This window comes from Paramisgurnus dabryanus, chromosome 18, assembly GCF_030506205.2.
Source record: "Paramisgurnus dabryanus chromosome 18, PD_genome_1.1, whole genome shotgun sequence".
Taxonomy (NCBI): Eukaryota; Metazoa; Chordata; class Actinopteri; order Cypriniformes; family Cobitidae; genus Paramisgurnus; species Paramisgurnus dabryanus.
The window spans coordinates 22,548,798-22,572,483 of NC_133354.1; the positions used below are offsets into that span (position 1 = coordinate 22,548,798).

Sequence of the window (23,686 nt, forward strand, 5' to 3'; positions counted from 1 at the left end):
AAAAACTAACCAAATAATGTGTTTGTAACATTCAAACATCATGTAAACTTGTTTTCCTTGTGGAAGGTCTGCATATTATTTCAAATCAATATTTAATGTTCCTCTTTACTTATGAGGTATATAGCCGTGTAATAATGTTATGTACAGGTTGTTATTGCGAAATAAGCCCCTTCAGTGCAATACAAGACCCTCTGCTCCGTACTTAACACTGTTTGTTGTTTGACAAAGAGCAGTTTGTATAGTATTCAAAACGTCTCTTTTTGCATTACATGAAAGAAAAATTAATATGTGTTTGAAATGCAATGAGGGGAGTAAATGGCTTTTAATGGACGCGTGAATTACAATAACTACATTGATGGCAGTGTAATATTAGTGCCATAATGAATTTACATCACTTTACACTTGCAGTCTCCTTTAGTGTAGCCGCCTCTTTCAGTCATTCAGTATATCTAATGATTCATCTTTTGTTGTGTTTCATGTGCTAATTTTGTTTCTTTATTTTTCCAGGCAGATATCTCGAGCCGTGCTCATTACAGACAGATCTGTGCTAACCTCAGATTCAGATCAGCAGGTATAGATCTATCTTTTATGTTTTTTTCTTGCTCATCTAAACATTTAAAGGGCATGTACTCATCTCTGCTGTGTCTCTGTGTGTGTGTGGTGTGTTTCTTGCGAGCCTTGCACTTTTGCATTTCGACTTGTATTGCATTACATCTTTGTTATGCCACATATCACATTTGGATGGATTCCTGGCCCACGTCCAAGATTCAGCAGGCACAGAAACGACAAACATCAGAGCCGATTTGCAGCGTCGCTACAACCGTTTTGACGGCCCGCTTTTGAGCGTAATGTTATAAAGTGAATTACGACGGGGAAAAAAATAACCAGTTCAATGAAAGCAACGAAATACTGGTTTGGAATCGGATAAATTCTTCTTTTTCCCGGGAGAATGCAAGGTGACACGCGAGCGTCCTTTTAGGCTGATTTGAGTGCCGTCCACCACAGGACAGGAAACCGGAGGGGCCGGCGTAGCTTCTGAATCTCAGGGTCCAATTTAGTCTCCATCAGGAATTCACGCTTGAATATTCAAAGCAGATCAGGAAAGGAAGGTGTGTGTAATTTATGCTCATTAGCCTCGGTGAACAGAAATTAATATCAGCGTCTTGACACACTGTGGAAATGGAATATTACATGACTGTGTGTGACAAAACGTAATTAAATATTCAGGCTAATTTTAATTAGCCGTTCATCCTTTGGAATGACAGTCGGCAAACGAGCGCTTTCTCTTCCCGTCCACGCTTCCTGATGGCACCAAGATCTTGTTTCCCTTTTCACTTGATTTAAAGCACCTTGACCATCGGCTATGCTAGGACTGAATAAAAAACTAAGTTTTGAATCACTGTGAAAGTATTATATTGATAAACCTCTTAATTCACGAAGCAACTGACTTTTTATTGAAATATAATGTATTGTTCATTCTTTCTTTGTTCAGTCAAGAAGAAATTAAGAACAATAGATTGTTTTTAGAGAAACATGGTCCTTAATAGTTCATTCCTTACACATTTTCCACTGCTTTGAAAATGTGTATTGTGAAAAGCGTTATACAAATAAACCTGACTTGAATGTTGTGTGGGTTGTGGGCACTTTAAGAAAAGCCATTTGAAAGACATTGTCATTCATGTATTTGATTTGTATTGTAAGTTGTAGTGTTTTGTGTTTTAATGACAGATCTCATTGGTGACTATTCCTGTGGATTCCTCAGCATCAACTGTGAGGATGGTGGAGCTGTGTTCTTCATCCATGACCTGCATGCCTGGCACCTGTAAGTGTCACATGAGCCAATCACATTAACATGTCATGGGGGTAATTGATTAATATAAAAACATTTAAGACTGTTGATATAGGACCAGAACAGCACAATTTGCTAACATTTGATTAGTGGCCTAGAAATTAGGTGTGTAACAATACATTGATATGGATCGATACATAGATTATATTTCTAACGATATGATGCAGCGATGCCACATGTAAAATATCAATATGGGGTACCTTTATTTCAACACTTTCTCATTCCTTGAGGTAACGTCCATCTACGCATTTCCGCCAAAGCGCACATTTTTGTTTATTTTTGCTGCTAGTGTCAGGCTGTCAGAAAATGAATGCAATGCAGCAAAAAAGCGGTTGTAGCAGTGAAAAAACAGCGAAACAGACAGAAGACGAGTTGATAGGTTGATTTTTTTTCAGCTCTCAAAAGAGACCACTGCAGCACTTGTTTGACTGTTAGATCTGATGTTTTGTGACAGATCAAATACTTAAAGGCACACCATGGAACTTTTTGGCCACTAGGGGGTGCTAGACATGTATTTTTCACGTCTAGCGCCCCTAGAGCCCGCAAGCGGCGCAGCGCTGTTGCAAAGGAAAAGAAGACAACTCTTTAGGTCACAAAGTGTGCCTTCCAGCATGTCATGTGTCATATAATTTCATGGGTTTTATTTTCATCAAATGCCAAAAAAATTGTGTAGCTCATGTTTACAAACCAGTTGTAACAGTGGTCGCTTACTTAAAGTTAATATTTAAAAAAATTTGCCCTGAAGGGGAAGCGAACCGGGATCGCCCGTGTCGTAGGTCCATTATGCTACCACGGCGCCACAATGTCACGTGATACAAATTTCTCTCTAAACTCTCCAAATAGCCGCCAGTAAAATTCATGTAAAAAAATAGTGTTCGGGCGCCAGACAGGACTTATATATGCAAGCATTATAACATTACTTACTAGTACAAAAGCATGAGGGCCAAGTCAGCATCGGTCAGAAACCCCTCCTCCTTCTTTAGTTCACGCTAGCGAGCGAACGCTGGCCCAATATAATATAATCCTCGTCCTTCTTTTTAATCTGTCACTCTCCCATTTTCTCTTTCTGGTCTCCTCCAACAAAACCTTGGGTTTCTTTTTGTTAGTTGCTGCTTCGGCCATGACAAAAACATCAGGAAAATAAATAGTTGCGCTCTCACGTCCGAATTTGAGGAAGTGGAGAAAGTGACGTATGCCGTAAAGCAGATTTTTTTCGTTTTTTGTTTTGTGCTCGGGTTACTACCCGAAACCCCAAGTTTAAAAGTACGAGTAAAAGTGATACAGACCCCGTCAGGCTATGGTGGACATGTCATTCAACCTATTTTAAGTCGATGTACCATCACAAGGGTCTTGAAAATATATCATGAAGGTTGAAAAACTACAAAGTGTCACTTTAAGTTTAACAGCTTTATTTTTTATATTCATTTATTTTTCAATTTAATTTAACTACCTCAGTGATTTTCACTATTGCACATTTTGGCACAAAATACTAAAAGACTGTTGCCATCATAAGCTTGAATTTATGTGCCATTTTGCCCCTCATTATTCATTTTTCTTTATTTAAAAAATTGTATTTTGTTAGATTGTTGTTGTAAATGTTGGGGCAGAGATTGTGCAATTTTCAAAGAGTTTATTAACGTTAATGTTATATATGAAGAGTTTGGTTCCAAAACGCAATAAATCCATTTAGACTAATTTCGGTAAATATTTGTTTTTTATGCCAAGAAAGTGACAAGATGAAAATTACTATTTTCTGTTACAAACGTTCACATAGCATCTTTAGGTTATAATAACATTAAACATTTATATCCATCATTTGATTTTCAAAGATTTATTATAAAAACTGATTATTTTTTTCCACAAAATGAAATAAATCCATGACAAGTTTTTTGCTATAAATCTATTAAATCAATGTATAAATGTGCATTCATCTTTGCCATGTTATATTCATTTAGTTGACTAGTGGTATACACTGATTAAACATTAATGGCATTAATCAAAACACTTACTCTGTCATATTAAGAACACTGTCATTGCTGCTGTCATCATTGGGACGTCGTCGCTGAACTTTTTTGACAGCGATAACATCAGCTGTAAAAATGTGTTGGTCCTGCTCGATTTTCGAAATAATGAAAAGTTTTTCCCCTGGGGTCAATGTGTTAGCATGACAGAAGCTCGATGCTGTCGGGAGAACAAGCAACAGCCGTCATTTTTCTTCGCCCGAGTGCCTCTCATGTAAATTATTCGATTTTAATGGCCCCCATCACAGAAAACCACCACAGGTTTAACAATGCCATCAAAAGTATTATTTTGTTTTTGTTTCTTTGTTGATCACAAAGTAGATGAGAACACTAGGATTCTGTGTGTATTCAAAGCGACGCCATTGTTGTTTACCATCTAAGTGATTTGTTGAGCGGATTTATTGCAATCTGCAGAGAAGGAGGGGTGCCGTTTATCGCGTTTTGGGAAAAAAGGGAGAAAAGATGACAGAATAACATGGCGGATATTTGATTTTGTGTCAAATTAAGGATTTACTTTTTAATACTGATCTGATAAAATACTGATTTGGCCGTAACCCATTTAAAAAAAAATTGGCTTTTATCGCATTTTGGAACCAAACTCTTCATATTTTGGTTGCATTTGTAAGTTATTAAAAATGTAACCGCTTAATTAGACACATAATATAAAAATATTGATAAATTAATCAAATCGTAAGTGCATAAAAAAGCATTTTTTTTTAGGGATGCACCGATACCACTTTTTGGAATACGAGTACAAGTACTTGCATTTCAGTATTCCCGATACCGAGTACTTAATAAAAAACATGATTTACATTTACGGTAACAGCTTTAGTCATATAATTTAACAAAAAAACAAGGGACTATTTTTCCAGTTTGTTGTAAACTCTGCCTCTTTGGACAACACAAGAGGCATTGACCCCTTACACGCCGCTCAAACATAGGCAAGGCAAGGCAAGGCAAGTTTATTTGTATAGCACATTTCATACACAGAGGTCATTCAAAGTGCTTTACACAGAAATGAGAAAACAATATATAAAAAAGAAAAAGAAATTGTAAAAATAAGATTTACACGATAAGATCACAATAAAGACAAAGTTACATGAGAATTTAAAATAACAATTAAAGAAAATAAATGTGATTTTAATAAAACAGTTAAAAATGTTAAAAAGAATAAAACAGGAGTAAAAGTGACTTGAGTTAAAGGTGCAGTCAGTGTGAAGCAGCACAGTGCTCATTCAGTAAATGCAGAGTTAAACAGATGTGTTTTTAATCTAGATTTAAAAGTGTTTACTGTTGAAGCACATCTGATCTCTTCTGGAAGTTGATTCCAGCTAGAGGTGGCATAAAAGCTAAATGCTGACGCACCTTGTTTTGAGTGAACCCTTGGTATTTCTAACTGACCTGATCCTAATGATCTGAGTAATCTGTTAGGTTTATATTCAGTTAGCATATTTGTCATGTATTTGGGTCCTAAGCCATGAAGTGATTTATAAACGAGTAACAATACTTTAAAGTCTATTCTAAATGTAACAGGAAGCCAGTGTAAGGACCTGAGGACTGGAGTGATGTGCTCAGATTTTTTGGTTCTGGTCAGAATTCTGGCAGCAGCGTTCTGTATGAGCTGCAGCTGTCTAATGGTCTTTTTGGGGATCCCAGTAAGGAGTCCATTGCAGTAATCCACCCTGCTGGTGATGAAAGCATGAACAAGTTTCTCTAAGTCCTGTCTTGAGACAAAACATCTAATTCTGGCAATATTTCTGAGATGGTAGTAAGCTGATTTGCTCATCGCTTTCACGTGACTACTGAAATTAAGGTCAGACTCTAAAATTACACCAAGATTTCTGACTTTATTTTGTGTCTTTAGACCCCTAGAGTCAAGGTATGTGTTAACTTTGAGAGTTTCATCTTTATTTCCAAATACAATGACTTCGGTTTTGTCTTTGTTTAACTGGAGGAAGTTTTGACGCATCCAACAGTTAATTTCATCAATGCATTTACATAGAGAGTCAATGGGGCTGTAGTCATTGGGTGACAGGGCTAAGTATATCTGGGTGTCATCTGCATAGCTGTGGTAAGCAATTTGGTTCTTTTTCATTATTTGACCAAGTGGGAGCATATACAAATTAAACAGAAGGGGTGCAAGAATTGAACCCTGTGGGACTCCACATGTCATGGATGTCCACTCAGATTTATGGTTACCTATGTTCACATAGTAACCTCTTCCTTGTAGGTATGTTTTAAACCATTTGAGAACCATCCCAGAGAGCCCTACCCAGTTTTCCAGTCTATGTAAGAGTATGGTGTGATCTACTGTGTCAAAGGCAGCACTAAGATCTAGTAGCACCAGCACTGATATTTTACCTGAATCAGAGTTTAAGCGAATATCATTTATTATCTTTATGAGCACTGTCTCTGTGCTGTGATGCTGACGGAAACCAGATTGAAAGTTGTCCAGATAGCCATTTGAGTTTAAGAATTTGTTCAGCTGATTGAAAACAACCTTTTCAACGATCTTGCTTATAAACGGAAGATTTGAGATAGGTCTGTAGTTGCTAAGTATGGTTTTGTCTAGGTTACTCTTTTTTAGGAGAGGCTTTACAACTGCTGTTTTTAATGACTCTGGAAAAGTGCCTGTGATCAGAGAGGTGTTTACTATTTTTAAGAGTTCAGTTTCTAAGCAGTTAAGCACCTTTTTGAGAAAAGATGTGGGGAGAGTGTCAAGGCTGCAAGTTGATGCTTTAAGATGTTGTACTGTTTCTTCCAAGGTTTTTATATCAATTATGTCAAATTCTGAGAGAATGGCTAATTTCTGAGGTTGTTGCAATGATATCTGACTGACCACAGTACAATTTGAGGTCGTATTGATTGCCATTCTGATATTACTGATCTTCTCAGAGAAAAACTTGGCAAACTCATTGCATTTGTTGTCAGAGAGCATTTCACTAGGAACTTGATTTGGGGGGTTTGTTAGTCTCTCTACAGTAGCAAAAAGAGTGCGAGTGTGGTTTATGTTGTTATTTATAATATTGGAGAAGAAGGTCTGTCTAGCTGTGCCTAGTTCTACATTGAAAGCACGAAGACTGTCCTTATAGATGCTATAATGTACTTCAAGTTTTGTTTTCCGCCACATACGTTCAGCTTTTCTGCATGTTCTTTTCATGTGCTGTACTGCTGTTGTGTTTCTCCAGGGTGCTTTACGTCTGCCAGTGATCATCCTGACCTTTACTGGAGCTATATCATCAATAGCATCTTTGACTTTTATGTTAAAGTTTTCAAGGAGAACATCAACAGAGTCTGCGGATATGTTTGGCAACATTGACATAGCATTCATAAATACCTCACTGGTGTTCTCATTTATGAACCTTTTTTTGATATAGACAGATCTAGCATCAGTGGCAGGACAGATCAATAAATCAAAGTAAACACAGAAATGGTCAGATAGCGCTTCATCCTTGATTACAGTGGATGAAATGTTTAGACCCTTGCTAATGAGCAGATCAAGAGTGTGTCCCCGATTGTGTGTAGGACCTTGCACGTGCTGGGTCAGATCAAAAGTGTTTAAAACATTTAACAGTTCAATCGCAGTATTGTTTTCTGAATTGTCTATATGAATATTGAAATCTCCAGCAATAACAAAATAATCAAATTCAGAGGAAATTGTTGACAAAAGTTCTGTGAATTCATCAACAAATGCTGAGGTGTATTTGGGAGGTCTATAAATAATTGTAAACAGAATGCGTGGTGTACCTTTTAGAGCAATACACAAATATTCAAAAGACTGGTAATCACCAAGTAACGCTTGCATTGAAAGGCATCTTTGAATAAAGCAGCTATTCCTCCACCCCTTCTAACAGCTCTACATACACTTATAAAGGTAAAGTTGGGTGGGGCTGATTCATTGAGGACTGTAGCACTGCAGCTGTCATCTAACCAAGTTTCATTTAGAAACATAAAGTCCAGGTTGTTAGTGGTGATAAGATCATTAACTAAAAAAGATTTGTTCTTTAGTGAACGGATGTTCAGAAGTGCTAACTTAACAGTAATTGGTTTTGGAACTGTATCAATCTCAGAATGACGTATAATAGGCAGTAGATTAGATAGAATTGCTGTGCGGCTGGAGACGGCCTTCATCTTTGTATCACATGTCAGGACAGAGATAGGGAAAGCTAAAGGGACATCGGGCGCCCGCTTGTTCTTAAAATATTTATGATTGTTACTGCTGACGTAGCGGGAACCCAACACACATCAGTTACCAGTGCTGTTTGCAGATGAGGGCTGGTGTGATCCCTGACGTTGAGGCAGAGGTCGGAGTGCTCTCGGAGTGCATAGACATTTCTCAGACCGTGGTATCGATCCCTGGTATCGGGGGACTTTTAACGAGTACGAGTACTTTAGAAAATGTGGTATCGAGGCTGATACCAGTATCGGTATCGGTGCATCCCTAATTTTTTTATGTTTTGGAAAATATCTCATCACTGGCGGAGAAAACCTTTTTTTTGTATCGCATTGTAATGAACTGTGCAGAATTATTCCTTTTTTTAAATATTAATTTTACTCTGTGACTTATCTAATCTAATTTGTATTGTTCATGTTTAATAAAATTAAAATATAAATTTTATCATTTTCGTACCCTATATGGATAGCTTTTAAGTGCTACTAAATGTCAAAACTGTCCTTCAAACACTTGAGATCTGATGGTCTCCCTTCCGTCGGTTCAGTGATGACTCCATTATTATCTCTATTGTTATTTATGAAAGTTATTGTGTATGTTACACCAGCCCTATTTTGCTATCAATCATGATGAAGAGACAGATCAGGTGGAGCGCTCCGGCACAAACTCCATCCTCACGGGATTGAAGAGCTTAATCAGCAGAACTTCCTTTCTATGGGAATTGAGTTCAGGGCGATGATGGGGTGCCGGACCGAAGCTCGCGGTTTTCTCCAGATCCCACGGAGAGATGGATCGTGGATGTTCCTTTTTAAAAAATGTTTTCCTATCTAAGCGTTTCTCTCGATGAGATGATGATCATGACCGTGACAGACATGCATTTACCTGAGAAGATGGTCTTTATTTATCATTTACCACTTGGAGCAAGAGACCCTGATGGGATCCAAGCAAAGCTAAGAGTGAAGTGTGATATTTATGCGGCACCATAAATAATAATAATAATAGCAAGAATAATTTGCAAAAATATATATTTTTTGGGCCAACCTTAAATGATAATCACAACGTTTAAATTTTGTTGCATATAAGCTGAAGGTGTATGTGCAAATAAAACGATCCACTTAAATAACAGCAAAGCGCTTTTCCCACAAGACCATATAAACGGTATATTATGAATCTACCTGTACTGCAAAGTGTTCACTTTTTAGCTATCCAAGACTTTTATTACTCGGTCTCTAAGCTTTTAAAACCGGCCCCTTTAGTGTCTCCTGCTGCGGCAGGAATCTTTCAGAACTCTGTGGTGTCCCGCGAGTCCTTAAGCAAAACCGCACATCCCGTCCCACCGGAGATCTCTGCGTCTCTCCACAGCGTGACACAGATCCAAACCCCTGCACTGCAGGATAAAACTGGAACAAATCCTTACACACGATATTTTACATGGACTTCAGAAAGAAATGGACAGGTAATGATGATCCTGGAAGTGATGTGCGAGCTCCTGGGATCGTCCAGGACATTTACACAGATCCCACCGCTGCACTGCTTTTTTATTTATGTGCTCATTTCTTATTTTCACAGCACCAAGTACATTAAGTTTATGAAATAATAATGTTGTAGTATAATTATGATTTTTGTTCTTCTTTTAACAGATTTGGTCCACTTGACTTGTTCATCTTCCGGTTCGGCCCATGAAGATCTCGCTCCAGTTATATCTCGATTGTTTCATGTTCCCACCGTTCCTGGAGAGGAACCTTCAGAAGGTAACATCTGGTCCAACTCCTCTTCACTATCTATTAAAACCTCCTATCATCTAAACTCATTAATGCTCTTCTTCAGTTCCCTTGTGCATTGACCTCCGATCGCACGTTTTGATCCGCTATACATCCTGCTAACCGTACTTAACTAACCTTGCCGCCCGTGTCAGAAAGAGATCATCTCTTCCTCTCTTTAAAGATGAAAGATCTGGTTCTGCCGTGACATTCACAGAAGGGCTTGCATGAGGACGTTATTGGCGATAACGGTGATTGATATTGATGGTGGTGTGGCAGGCAAGGGCCAGGCACTGCTCCCATTGATTCCCATTATGCTCTGTCAAGGTCTGCTTGGCTCCTTCAGAGTATATCTGAGCACGACCTGTCATGTATGACCTCACGTTACCTTGGCCGAATCAACTCTGAAAGTTTGGAGGGATGCAAGTTGATGTTTTAAAAATGTATGTGATAGTTTATTTGTCAGGAGAATGATGATGGTAGCAGCAGGAAGTGGTCACAATATTTTGGTGCACACCAAGATCTTATTCATCCAAGATTGTGTGTCCTGACTCCGGATGTGTTGTTTCATGGCAGGACCTCAGGGTCATCCAGGTCAAAACAACCCCAGACCTCCTTGCTTTATCTAGCAAGCATGATTGTTCTTGATCAGTCATCATCTCTCCACCATTCATTTTTCTCATCTTGTGTCCATATACTTTGGTTCTTTAAGGGTTTAAATCATTACTTTTTATGTTGATTTTTGTAGCATGGTTCTTCGAGTGTGCAACTAAAATAGACTTAAATGTGCAAGTGTGTCTGTTTCCTCATGTGTAAGCGCATGTGCTCAGGTGCGGGGCCAGCGTGGCAGCGGGTGTGAGACACGGGTCCCTGCTGGGCGACACGCAGCCTTTTTATCACAGGAATGAGCTAGTACTATTTTAATTAAAATGTCAGAACAAATACTGGCAGAGGACTTGAGGATGAATCGCTAGATAAGGAGAGCAGTGGGCCAGAACAGGTCAGAGAGACAAAGTCACCTGAGCAGATCTTCATTCATCCCTATGGTCGAAACCGTGTGTGTGTGTGCGCGTGTGTGTGTGTGTGTGTGTGGTGAGAATCTTCTTTGAGTCTGTTTAAATCATGATGATGGAGCCAAATAGGACAAATCACTCGCAACTAGTGCAGAGGTTTACCTGGGTATTGGTTGATGGGTTCGGAAAAGTTGAACTCTTCACAAAAATTCAATTGTAATCCAATGATGCCAAGGCAAACGTCACTGTTAGAACTGCTCAAATGTTAGTTCGGGGATTTGGTTTTGAAAAATTGAAATCTGTGCTTTTTATGTTTGTGGCTGCTGGGGGATTTGCAGAATAAGAGTTTTGCATGTTGTAACTGATTTAAACATATGTGACCGGTGCTGGCAAAATTAGTCAAAATTATAATTTTTTTAATTAGTTACTTATATTTTTACATTAAAAAAAAAATTCAAAATGATGTAATGTTCAAAATGGTGACATTTGTTGGAATCTGACACAAAAAAAATGACAGAGCTACACGTGTTTTGAAGGTTTTTGAAGGTTCTTAAATAGAATCAATGCATCCGTACCTTAACTCTTTCACCGCCAGCGTTTTTAAAAAAAGTTGCCAGCCAGCGCCAGCGTTTTTCATGATTTTCACCAAAGTTTAATGCCTTCCAGAAAATGTTCTTCTTTAAATATATAAACATACAATATACCAAATGAAAGAACAGACCCTCTGCTTTCAAACAAAAAAAACCGTTTCATCCTACCTTTAGTTGTTCTTTTGCAATCAGCTTTTGAATATGGGTAGGTTTTTGCAAAAACACCATATTTTGAGCATAAAGCAATGATAATTCCATTTTTATGACGGACTTTTCATAGAGATCCCATTCAGAGCGATCTTTAAAACAGACACGGACATGCAGCAGCTTGCCATAGGGCAATACTTCCGGTTTTAAAAAGTTGCGGAAGGGCGCCACCTGGTGGATAAAAGCGGTATTGCGGAAAGACGGAAAATCTCGTCATTGGCGGGGAAGCGTTTTCTCTTAATTGACGAGATATCTCGTCAATGGCGGGGAAAGAGTTAAAATCACTGTAAAACTAATAAATTCAGCACACACAAAGTTAACAATATCTATAGGAAAAATATATACTTATAAAGGATTATTAGGAACACCTGTTCAATTTCTCATTAATGCAATTATCTAATCCACCAATCACATGGGAGTTGCTTCAATGCATTTAGGGGTTTGGTCCTGGTCAAGACAATCTCCTGAACTCCAAACTGAATGTCAGAATGGGAAATAAAGGTGATTTAAGCAGTTTTGAGCGTGGCATGGTTGTTGGTGCCAGACGGGCCGGTCTGAGTATTTCACAATCTGCTCAGTTACTGGGATTTTCATGCACAACCATTTCTAGGGTTCACAAAGAATGGTGTGAAAAGGGAAAACATCCAGTATGCTAGTATGTCTGAAAATGCCTTCTTGATGCTAGAGGTCAGAGGAGAATGGGCCGACTGATTCAAGCTGATAGAAGAGCAACTTTGACTGAAATAACCACGCGTTACAACCGAGGTATGCAGCAAAGCATTTGTGAAGCCACAACACGCACAACCTTGAGGCGGATGGGCTACAACAGCAAAAGATCCCACCGGGTACCACTCATCTCTACTACAAATAGGAAAAAGAGACTACAAAGAGGCTACAATTTGCACAAGCTTGATGAGTCTCGATTTCTGTTAAGACATTCAGATGGTAGAGTCAGAATTTGGCGTAAACAGAATGAGAACATGGATCCATCATGCCTTCTTACCACTGTGCAGGCTGCTGGTGGTGGTGTAATGGTGTGGGGGATGTTTTCTTGATGCCCAATTGGCACTAAGGGGCCTAAAGTGTGCCGTTTAAATGCCACAGCCTACCTGAGCATTGTTTCTGACCATGTCCATCCCTTTATGACCACCATGTACCCATCCTCTGATGGCTACTTCCAGCAGGATAATGCACCATGTCACAAAGATAAAATCATTTCAAATTGTTTTCTTGAACATGACAATACATTTTGTCAGTCAGCAGGAGGAAGATAATTTTCATGTCTTGTCAAAACTTTTTTAACATCAAGCAAGTCCTGCACTTTATTTTCTAATTCCTGAATACAGAACCAAAATGTTTGTTGTAGGGATGTGCATGTATGTCATTTTTTTCATTTCGATTAATCCATAGGTCTGAAAAACAAGTGCTCGGTTAACTGGGGGCGTGGCAGTTTTAAGAGTGCAGCACGGGTCATATATACTGTACATAACTATAAAACTCTTTACTTTTGAGACTTTTGCTTTTGCATTTGGCTGACACTTTAAAAGTTAATTATTTCATTCAATCTATCTATTTTTATCATGCAATCCCTGGGCATCAAACCCATTATATTTTAGAAAAATTAAACTCTCCTGAAAAATGTGAGCACTTGACTAAACTGCAAAAAAAATATTTTTTGTTTTGTTATTTCACAAAAAAATATTAGTTACTTATTAATAATGTTAAGTCAACTTATATTTTTAAGTTAAATTAACTCAAAATTGTAAGGTAGCACGGACACTTGAAACTTAAAAACGGCAAACAAAATTCTGTGTACGTAAGTCATGACAAACTTTACTGTAAAACTGTTTTGATGTCATCCTGTAACTGGATTTTTACACTTTGTATGATGAATTGTAACATTTTGTTAAAAAATTTTTATTTATTTATGTACAAATCATGTTGAGGACCAGGTTATCATTTGAGTCAGTAACTAACCACATGATAATCATTCAGTATTCATTAATAATCTTTATCACTTAGCAATAACCTAGCAAGTTTGCAATACTCACATTGTTTGAAGATGAAGAAAATGTTTAGATGTCAGTTTACCTTGAGTGTGTTTGTATTGAGGCAGCGTGCCATTGTAGTTTTGGGTCTTTGCAGCTGCAGGCGTGTGTTATTCCCCATCAGGAGCGCTACTGTATGCTAATCTGACATTTGTCACATCTGGGAGCAGGTGTGCAAGTGTTCATATGACCAAGAAAAAGAAATGTTTTGGCTGTCTGCCCAAACTCCTGCATACTTTTACAGATTCGTCTATATAGTTTTCACAAATTTAAGTGTTTGTTGAACCATATAACCACATATACATGTATATACGTTCAAAAATTATTATTATTATAAATCTGATCTGTTTCTGGACCGTGATTAAGATAATGTTAAATCCATAGTATACCAAACATTAAAGGGGCGGTGAATTTGTCGATTTTATTGTTTTATACTGTTGCCTGATGTCTACTTCTGATGTCCGCGTGGTTTTTACATTCAAAAACATCAAAAACAATAAGTAATAGGCTATTTTGTAACATAGATTAGTGGCTGTCAGGAGAAATGGTTCGTTTGAAGGGGCGGGCCGCATTGAAGACCTGACGTAAACACCCACTGCTATGATTGGACGGCTTCATTCCCCGTCATTACATGTGGGGAAATGTTTTAAAAACATTAATGTGATAAAAATAGCAGCCGAACACAAATATGTTTGAGCCACAAAAGATTCTGGGTGCTAAATATGATACACATAAATGACAATACGTATATTAAAGTAGAAACAAAACTCGACGTGACTAAATTACCGTATACAACACAGTAAGCGCGCATCAGAATCTAAACTGCGGCTAATAAATCCTTATCAATAACTTTGTATAATTTGATTGTGCTTGTGAGGTTGCTTTTACATTCACGTAATGTTAAATACCACAGTTATATAATAAAAAAAAAGCTTTGTTGAGTGTTTGACCTTTCAAACGTAACTCGCCTAAATTACCGTATACAACACAGTAAACGGGCATCAGAATCTAAACTGCGGCTGATAAATCCTTCTTTATAAATAACACTGTATATTTCTACCGTTAAATTACAGTCGTGTTGTTAAGTGGTGTATCTTTATTAATCGTTTAATGTTTTTAGTACATTAAAACAGTCAAACATACGTGTTTAGACACGGATGTTACAACAGACATATCAAGCGATCTCTTCTAACAAAGCAATAGTGAAACACAGTAACTTATATAAAGTAAAATGTCTTACGGTGTATAATGCTGTGTCATTGTTGTCAGATCCAATGTAAGTGGTGCTTTTAATCACAGTCTCTCTGCAAATCCAGCATCGACTTCTTTCCAAATAAATCCGTGTACACAAAGTTAACAAACACTCCCCACACGAGCTGGAACTTCTTAAAAAGCAAACTTTTTCCACGCATTTAATGTTATGTTCCAAGCCTCCGAATTAAAGTATTTAGCTTCTGTGTTGTTCCCACGCGGTTCTTCCACAACCGAAAATGCGTTTCCAGTCTATCATAACAGATCACCGCGTCAAAATAAAAGTCTCTCAGAAAAAAATGTATTTAAAAGTCATTTTGGTTACATTTGTCAATCTTTAAAGACATATTTACTTGTTGAGACACACGTGTGTCACGCGAAGCTGTGGGCGGGACTTCAAAAGTGGTCCTTGTATTTGGCTATGGGGCGGTGCTTCAATTCTACTTTGACGTCATAGATTTCCGAATTCCACACTGGCTTGTTTTACTGGCTTGGTGCCAAAAACGGTTATATTTCAGTAGCACGGACGTTTTCAGTTCTGAAACTTGCAGGATGTTCATTTAAGTATGATGACCTCTTATATAACAAATTATCAAGTTTAAATTGAGTTTTTGATTCACCGCTCCTTTAAAAAACAATTGTAATAATCTCACATTAGCTGGTTTTATGAACAACTACAAATATATTTTATGAATTATTATAATCTTTATAAAAGGTCATCACTCAAATAAACTGAATATCCCTGATCGCTCTTATTTTCAGTCTTTAGTTTGGTTATGGTCGAGGTGATTTGTCTGCACTTGAGTGTGTTATCAACACTTTGTGTACGGTTGACCCTGTAGCATTCAGAGGGAAGGGCGGGCGGAAAGATGGGTGGCGTGTTTGAAGCGGCGTTAAACATTGATGCCGCCACACCTCTCCCCTTCTCCAAATTAAGCAAATCGCTGGGCCACTCCGGGCAGGAAAAGGAACACGCGTCATAATTGTGTGACATTTGGGTAATGACCGTACTGACATTTCAGACTGACACCTTCTCCCTCGCTTTTTCTAGCCTTTCTTTTCCCACCTTTTTTGCGGCAGTGGCTTATGTATTTAAAGGGTAATGATACAGACTGACAGCTTTACGCTTTAAATGAACCTCTGCCATACACAAACACACAAGTGTCTCTCTTTTCTTGTGTATTGTCGTCAAAGGGATTGCAGAAAAAGAGATAAGATGACCTAAGAAATAGTAACAATGACTGATCTCTGAACTTTTCCCATCTCTTTAAAGAAGTATTTTCAGGTTAAAGGGATAGTTCGGCCAAAAATGATATTAAACCCATGATTTACTCACCCCCAAGCTGTCCGAGTTGCATATGTCCATCGTTTTTCAGAAAAACACATTTTCGGATATTTTAGAAAATATTTTAGATCTTTCAGTTGATTAAATGTAATGTTACGGGGTCCACCCATAGTCCACGACCTTCAAGTCCAAAAAAAGTGCGTCCATCCTTCACAAATTAAATCCAAACGGCTCCAGGATGATAAACAAAGGTCTTCTGAGGGTAATCCATGCGGTGTTGTTATCAATATGTATTTATTAAAGAAAATAACTACCTTCTGGTAGCGCCGCCATCTTAGTCGCGTCCGCATTCAGGATGAGAGCTTACGCAGCCTACGGAGGCTACTCTGCTGCCGCTCTGTGTCCCCGCCCTCCGAATTCGTCATACGTCACTAAGAAAAGTGCGTACACTACGCTAATACTCTCTCCTGAATACAGAGGAGTCTAAGATGGCGGCGCTACCGGAAGGTATTTATTTACGTTAATAAAGTTTTAAATATGGATATTTCTACAACAACACCGCGCGGATTACCCTCAGAAGACCTTTGTTTATCATCCTGGAGCCGTTTGGATTTATTTTGTGAAGGATGGACGCACTTTTTTTGGACTTGAAGGTCGTGGACTATGGGTGGACCCCGTAACATTACATTTAATCAACTGAAAGATCTAAAACATTTTCTAAAATATCTGAAAATGTGTTTGTCTGAAAAACGATGGACATATGCAACTCGGACAGCTTGGGGGTGAATAAATCATGGGTTTAATATCGTTTTTGGCCGAACTATCCCTTTAAGGATGGTTTGGCCAAAAATGACAAATCTGTCATTACTCAACCTCACTGTAAAAATACATTTCTTGCGCAGTATTTTTGCCTTGTTTTCTAATGTAAATAACTATAAATTCTAAATCGAGAAGAAAAATCACCCCAGCCAAATATCAAAATTACCCCATGATTTACTCATCATTAAGCTATCTGTGATACATCTGTCCATCATCATTCACATTAACACATCTTAGTAAATTTCCTTGCTCTTCCAAGCTTTTTAAATGGAGAAAAGAGGGAACAAATTCATCCTTCACAAAAGCAATCCAAGGGGTTAATAAAGGTCTTTGGATTGTTTAAGAAAAATATCCATATTTCAAACGTTATAAACTATTATACAATACAGTTCTTTATCAAATCTGATTGGCTGATAGCCCTGAGATATTTCACCAGTATCACCGCTTCACCATTTCAAATCTTTTACGTATCATTCCTCCACTTGTGATTTTAGGATGAATGAGGGAGGTGTGATGCATAGGGCTGGGCCGGTTTGGATTTTTCCTTACCGCGGTCGGTAATAAACAAATCCATGTGGTTTTGCGGTTTATTGGCAAGACAACAAGTTAAATAACATGCATGATTTATTTATCTTAAATACAAAACGTGCAAATTACTTAAAGCAACACTATGTAGTTTCCATGTAAAAATGACTTGCAGCTCCCCCATGTGGTTGAAAAGCGCAACAGTGCCTGGTATCAGACACTCTTCTGCAGGCAGGGGGAGGGGAGGGGCTGTGTTTCCTACCCTCCACCGCCACTTTCAGAGTGTGCTTGTAGCAGCTAGGAGACTGCTCAGGTTGCAGCAACAGTATAATTTGTCCAGTTAAAAGTGGTTCTATCACTGAAATAATTTTAGAGACATTATTTAAAGGTAAAAAAACTACATAGTGTTGCTTTAAGGAACATGTAAAGTGAATATTATTGTCTTCAAACATTTAACAACTTGAAGAATTTATATTATTTTAATAACAGTCAATTACAAAACACAACTTTAGCTGAGTTTTCATAGACATGGTCACATATAAGAGGAACATCAGACAGCATCAAGGGGAAAGCATCTGAGATGCATAAAGTCCCCAAACAATAGGCTGAAAGAAAATGACTGTCGAAATTTTTGTGTGCAGGTACGGAGGAGAGCAGCAAGCCTTCAGTGCTGTGGGTCATGTACTTTAACATGAAGGACACGTCTGCCCTGGACAACAGCAGCTACAGTCTGCCGAGCAACGTTCACGTGTGCACTGGTCCTGATAGCGGCCTGGGCAGTGACTACTCCATCAAACTGGTAAGTCCAGTGATGGTTTATGGATCAGAGAACTTTTCAATTCTATATTCTTTAGTCTTAAATTTAGAAAACCACCAAAACATGTAGCACCACTATAATTTCTGCACTCGTGTGTTTTTATTTGCAGGCCGAGTCTGTATTTCATCAGATTTTGCCTGATGAGGATTTTTGTCCACCCGCACCCAACCCTGAGGACATCATTTATGATGGCGAAGGCCCGCAGGCCGAAGGGCCGGGGTTTGACCAGACTGGCAACACAGAAGATGAGAAACTCCAGACTCCAGAGGATGAGACTGCAGCATCACCGACTGATGCCTCCGATCCTGCGGAGAAGACGAACACCTCTCAGAGCCCTCCCACTGAGGAATAACCCCTTCAGACAACATTTCAATAATCACTGTTACTTCATCACGCTCTCATCTGTTTCGGGAGGAGGACATATGGTTTCCCAAAAACACTGTCATTATTTCTTGCTTTTAATCTGGGTCCGAACTGGCCAACATGCTGCAGTGCGTGTCTGAAGATCTACATCCAGCTAAAATAAATGTATCATCAACACATGAAATGATTTTATTTATGTGCCTTTGTCGTTTAGTTCTGGCTGTTAATTGTAAATGGTTCACTTTTTTAAGCAGGATGTTCTTTGTAATTGTGTACATACGTGTTCACAACTTTGCATGGTGCCTTTCATAATGTATTGAGTTACTGTAATGCTTTTGGATATCATGGATGCATTTCAAACTCTAGCCAATGGCCAAATTTCATATGTGTTTAAATGCTGACGCTTCAAGTCTCATCATCAGATCGGTTCTCTGTATCAGGTCACATCCATGCACAATTCAGTAATGTCTTGCTATAATTGTATCATCCAGAAATGGTTGTTGCCATTAAATATTTAATTGAGTTATTTAAGCATTATGTCTGGATGTGTGGATTTAACCCTGTGCATCAGCTAATTTGGCTGATATTTATAGCAGAAGCTTCAATACAGATTTGAATGCAAACTCAAATATAAAGTGTGACGCGACGCATTTAATGTTAGTGATGCATCAGAGGATCAAAAGGCAGGCAGTTTACCTGCCATGCAGGAAAGAAAGAACACAGTTTGATGACATTTGCTTTGCACTGCCATGGTTGAACAGATGGCTCATTATGGCTGCGAGTGCGCAATACTCCCTCACCGTGCTCGCTGTCTTTGTTTCTGTGGAATTTGATATGGGCTCTGCTGAGGGTATTTACTCGTTCTGCAGGGGAAGAGTTACTGCTGAACACATGGCCCAGGTTATTCCCAGACCGGAGGAAGTTTGCTGATCCTGCAGGGCCAACGGGAGCATGCAGATAGCCGAGGAGTGTTTAGAGGCAGGTCAAGAGTGATGCGTGTCATATACTGTATAGCCCAGTTTACGTATTTGTTTTGCAGTATGCAGATTTTTCAGATCAGCAATGAAGTACCAGGCAGTTACTGCCATAGACTGTGACTGACTGTAATATGAGGATGATAAACTGGAAGTGATGGACAAATAGAAATTTGTGAGAAAAGGCAGGACGCATATTAGGTGAAAACTAAAGTTATATCATGATACTTCCAATGAATTATGTAATTACAACTTATGAAATGACAAACTACGAAATTACTATTAAAAAAATTACAACTCATATAATTATAAATTGTTAAGTTAATGCTTGCAAAATTACAATCTACAAAGTTGCAAAATGCGGCTTACAAAATTACAAAACTATGAAATTACTACTTGAAAAATACAATTTACAAATTAAGTAAGAACTTAAAAATCTATAAACTGCACAATTACATCTTACGCATTTACAACATACAGTATTAAAACATTTATTACGAACTACAAAATATCTTAAAAATTACAAACTACACAGTTATAAAAATACCCAATACAGCTTTCAAAATTGAAAACTACAAAATTAAAAAAAATTAAATTACAAACTACAAAATGACTGCTTAAATTACAACTTACTAATTTGCATACTACAACATACAGAATTACAACTTGATAATGTACAAACTACAAAATGACATCTTACAAATTTACAACATACAATATTACAGTTGCAGGGCATTGTAAAGGTATGTTCGAAAATTATGGGTGTTCCCCTAAGAAGCCTTGCCTCCTATTATGAACAGCAAGTGCTGAGGATGGCACATAAAATATTAGGAGATTGTACCCATCCGTTGAATCAAGACTTTGAGTGGATGCCCTCACAGCGGCGTTTAAGAGCAATTAAATGCTCCACAAATCGATATAAATTTACTTTTGTACCTGAAGCAATAAGGTTATATAACAAATGTAAGTGATTTGTAATTTTTTTTTGTATTTTTTTTTTGGTGTTTTTATTTTTATTTTTATTTTTTTATTAGATGTTTAGTATATGTGTAAGTGTTTGTGTGGGGCACTATGTACGTAAGCTTAAACTAATTACCCCTCAGGGAAGCTTTAAACTATACTATTACAACATTAAAAACTACGAAATTTTCTAAATTACAAACTACAAAAATACTTAAAAAATACAACTTATAAAAATGTACATGGTACAACATACAGAATTTATTACAAACTACATAATTACATCTTACAAAATTACAAACTACAAAGTTACAACTTGCAAAATTATGAACTACAAAATTACATCCTACAAAATTACCACATAGCCTACAGCTTTTAAAATAAAAAAATACAAAATTACAACTTTCTAAATTACAAACTACAAAAATACTACTTTAATTTACAACATGCAATATTACAATATTTATTTCAAAATTACAAACTTACAACTTGCCAAATAACAAAGTAAAAAAAATCACAAAATACATCTTACAAAATTACAAACTACAAAGTTACAAAATTACCAAATACAGGTTTCAAAAATACTACTTAAAAAACTTTCAATTTACAAATTTACATAAGATAAAGAACAACAAATTACAACTTGAAAATGTACATACTACAAAATTACATCTTGCAAAATAACAAACTACAAAGTTACAAGTTAAAAAAAATCACATAATACATCTTACAAAATAACAAACTACAAATTTACAAGTTAAAAAATCACAAAATACATCTTACAAAATTACAAACTACAAAGTTACAAGTTAAAAAAAATCACATAATACATCTTACAAAATAACAAACTACAAATTTACAAGTTAAAAAATCACAAAATACATCTTACAAAATTACAAACTACGCAATTACAACTTACTAAATTACAAAAAATTTTAACTTCACATTTTATAAACTAAAATTTACAGAATTACAACTTACAAAGTTAGAACATACAATTACAAACTGCAAACTAACAAGTTATACAATTACAAAATTATTTACAGAATTACAAACCACCAAATATTACAACTTCCAGCATTACAAACAGCAAACAAATTTTGGCAAAGCACAGATTTGAAATTTATTTGGAAAATCTTCTGAAATCTCAAAGAAAGATGACTGAAGATCAGGAAATAATCTGATGTTATGATAGAAATGTTCTACTTTAAAGGTTATTTTGCAGTGCATTATAAACTGAATCAAATCGATCCAGTATCATCATGTGTGAATTATACTGTATCAACATTCAGAGGATGAACACAAAGGGTTCAGTTTTCTTAGAATGAATGACCCACTCATCGCAGAATCACATAAGAACCTGTGAGTGTCAAACTAGTTTGAACCCATTGAGTTCACTTCTGCTTCATGCTCTGTGATCGATTTCCTCTATTTTCTTAATTTCGTGACAATCCTTTATCTTCAGCATTTTGGTTTCATCTCATTGTTTTGGGGGCATCATATTATTTTCTTCTCTCTTGAATGACCTGCCTGCTCAATAGCATCATTGGGAATCAATTTTCTGCATGGAAAGTCTTGACATTCAAACGTAAAAGGGTAAAATGTGCCACAGGCAAGACACCTAGCGGGACCCACACTTCTCCAGCACTATGGGGTTTATTCAGTGGGAGAAATCATCAGGGACTTTTACTCCGAGCTGTTGCAAAATGTTTCTCAACAAATTAAGCATGGAGACAAACATTTTCCCCTGACATGCTTCTGGCTGGATTTTATCTTTCTGAAGCAAGTCACATAACAAGGTGTTGCCTTAAAGGTAAGTGTTGGAATATGAGACACCATCACATCTAAAGACTGAATAAATATATGGCCTACCAGTACAAACAGCCAAGCAGCAAATATGTTGACATTTATTCATTTAATTCAATAACAGTATTATAAGTCTTGGTGTGTAGATTGTATGTATTGCCTGCATGCATAAAACAGCTGATGTGAGACAAAAGTCTCAGGAGTTTACAGAAACAAATCCAATAAACAAATTAAAAAACAATCATCTAGTGAGGTCTCAGTTCTGCCAGACAAACAGAGATGAGTGGTCAGTATTATCAATTCTCTGCTCTCTTTACTGTACTCTAGAGAAAGATCTTTATAATTATAGTAGAACAATAAAGTGTTTGTGATACATTGATGATATCAGATGATAAAACCACATACTATTTACAATATTAATGTCCAGTGATATTTACAAGATACTCCAATATATAAAAAAAAGAAAGAAAATACCAGGGTAATTTTAATATTCATGTAATACAGTACCATGTCTAAAACAACTAGAGCTGTGCCTGCATTAGAGATTTGATAATTGCATTTTGCGTAAACTATGTTGCCAAAAAGTGTTTGCTTATGAAATCTAATAACACTAGGACACATGCAGTCTGCCATATGTACTATTATTACCTGATCATGATAAAGGAGGTCACCTCTTATGTGTGTTATGCTGACATCTAGTGGCGCAAAAAGGCAATTGCGTGTGCTTAAGCATATTTAAATTGGAATATGATTTTCTGATTTGCCAAATAAACATCTTTAAATAACAGTAATGACAGATTTAGGTTGATAACTTATAGATTTGAAGTAATTTTAAGTGTTTGGAGTTTAATTTAAAGATAATTATGTCATGAACTTAAGATAAAGTCAATAAATGTATGACCAGACCTCCCTATAACCCATGCATGTGCCGAGTATATCACATAATGCATTACTTTTTTAAATAATGTTATGTTATGTTATGTTATGTTATGTTATGTTATGTTATGTTATGTTATGTTATGTTATGTTATGTTATGTTATGTTATGTTATGTTATGTTATGTTATGTTATGTTGTTTGCCCATTTTCGTCCGTGTACTGTATAGTATTATCATATCACTACATTAATATAATAGCCTGAATGTTAGATAAAAATAAAACATGATAATGGATTTCATTTTTTTTACTGTAACACACAAGTTAAAATGTATTATTTGTATTTTTATTG

At 36.9% G+C, this 23,686-nt stretch overlaps 1 protein-coding gene across 1 annotated transcript in view; it reads left to right on the forward strand.

The window, feature by feature from the left end:
• Window positions 1-19,250, forward strand: part of chm (CHM Rab escort protein) — a 79,697-nt gene extending 60,447 nt beyond the window's left edge. Inside the window, exons 11-15 of the mRNA XM_065287298.1 lie at window positions 508-571; window positions 1,729-1,822; window positions 9,682-9,792; window positions 18,181-18,338; window positions 18,466-19,250. Coding sequence (XP_065143370.1) covers window positions 508-571; window positions 1,729-1,822; window positions 9,682-9,792; window positions 18,181-18,338; window positions 18,466-18,708 — 670 coding nt within the window. The 3' untranslated portion in view covers window positions 18,709-19,250. The remainder of the gene's footprint in view (window positions 1-507; window positions 572-1,728; window positions 1,823-9,681; window positions 9,793-18,180; window positions 18,339-18,465) is intronic.
• Window positions 19,251-23,686: the final 4,436 nt, after the last annotated feature.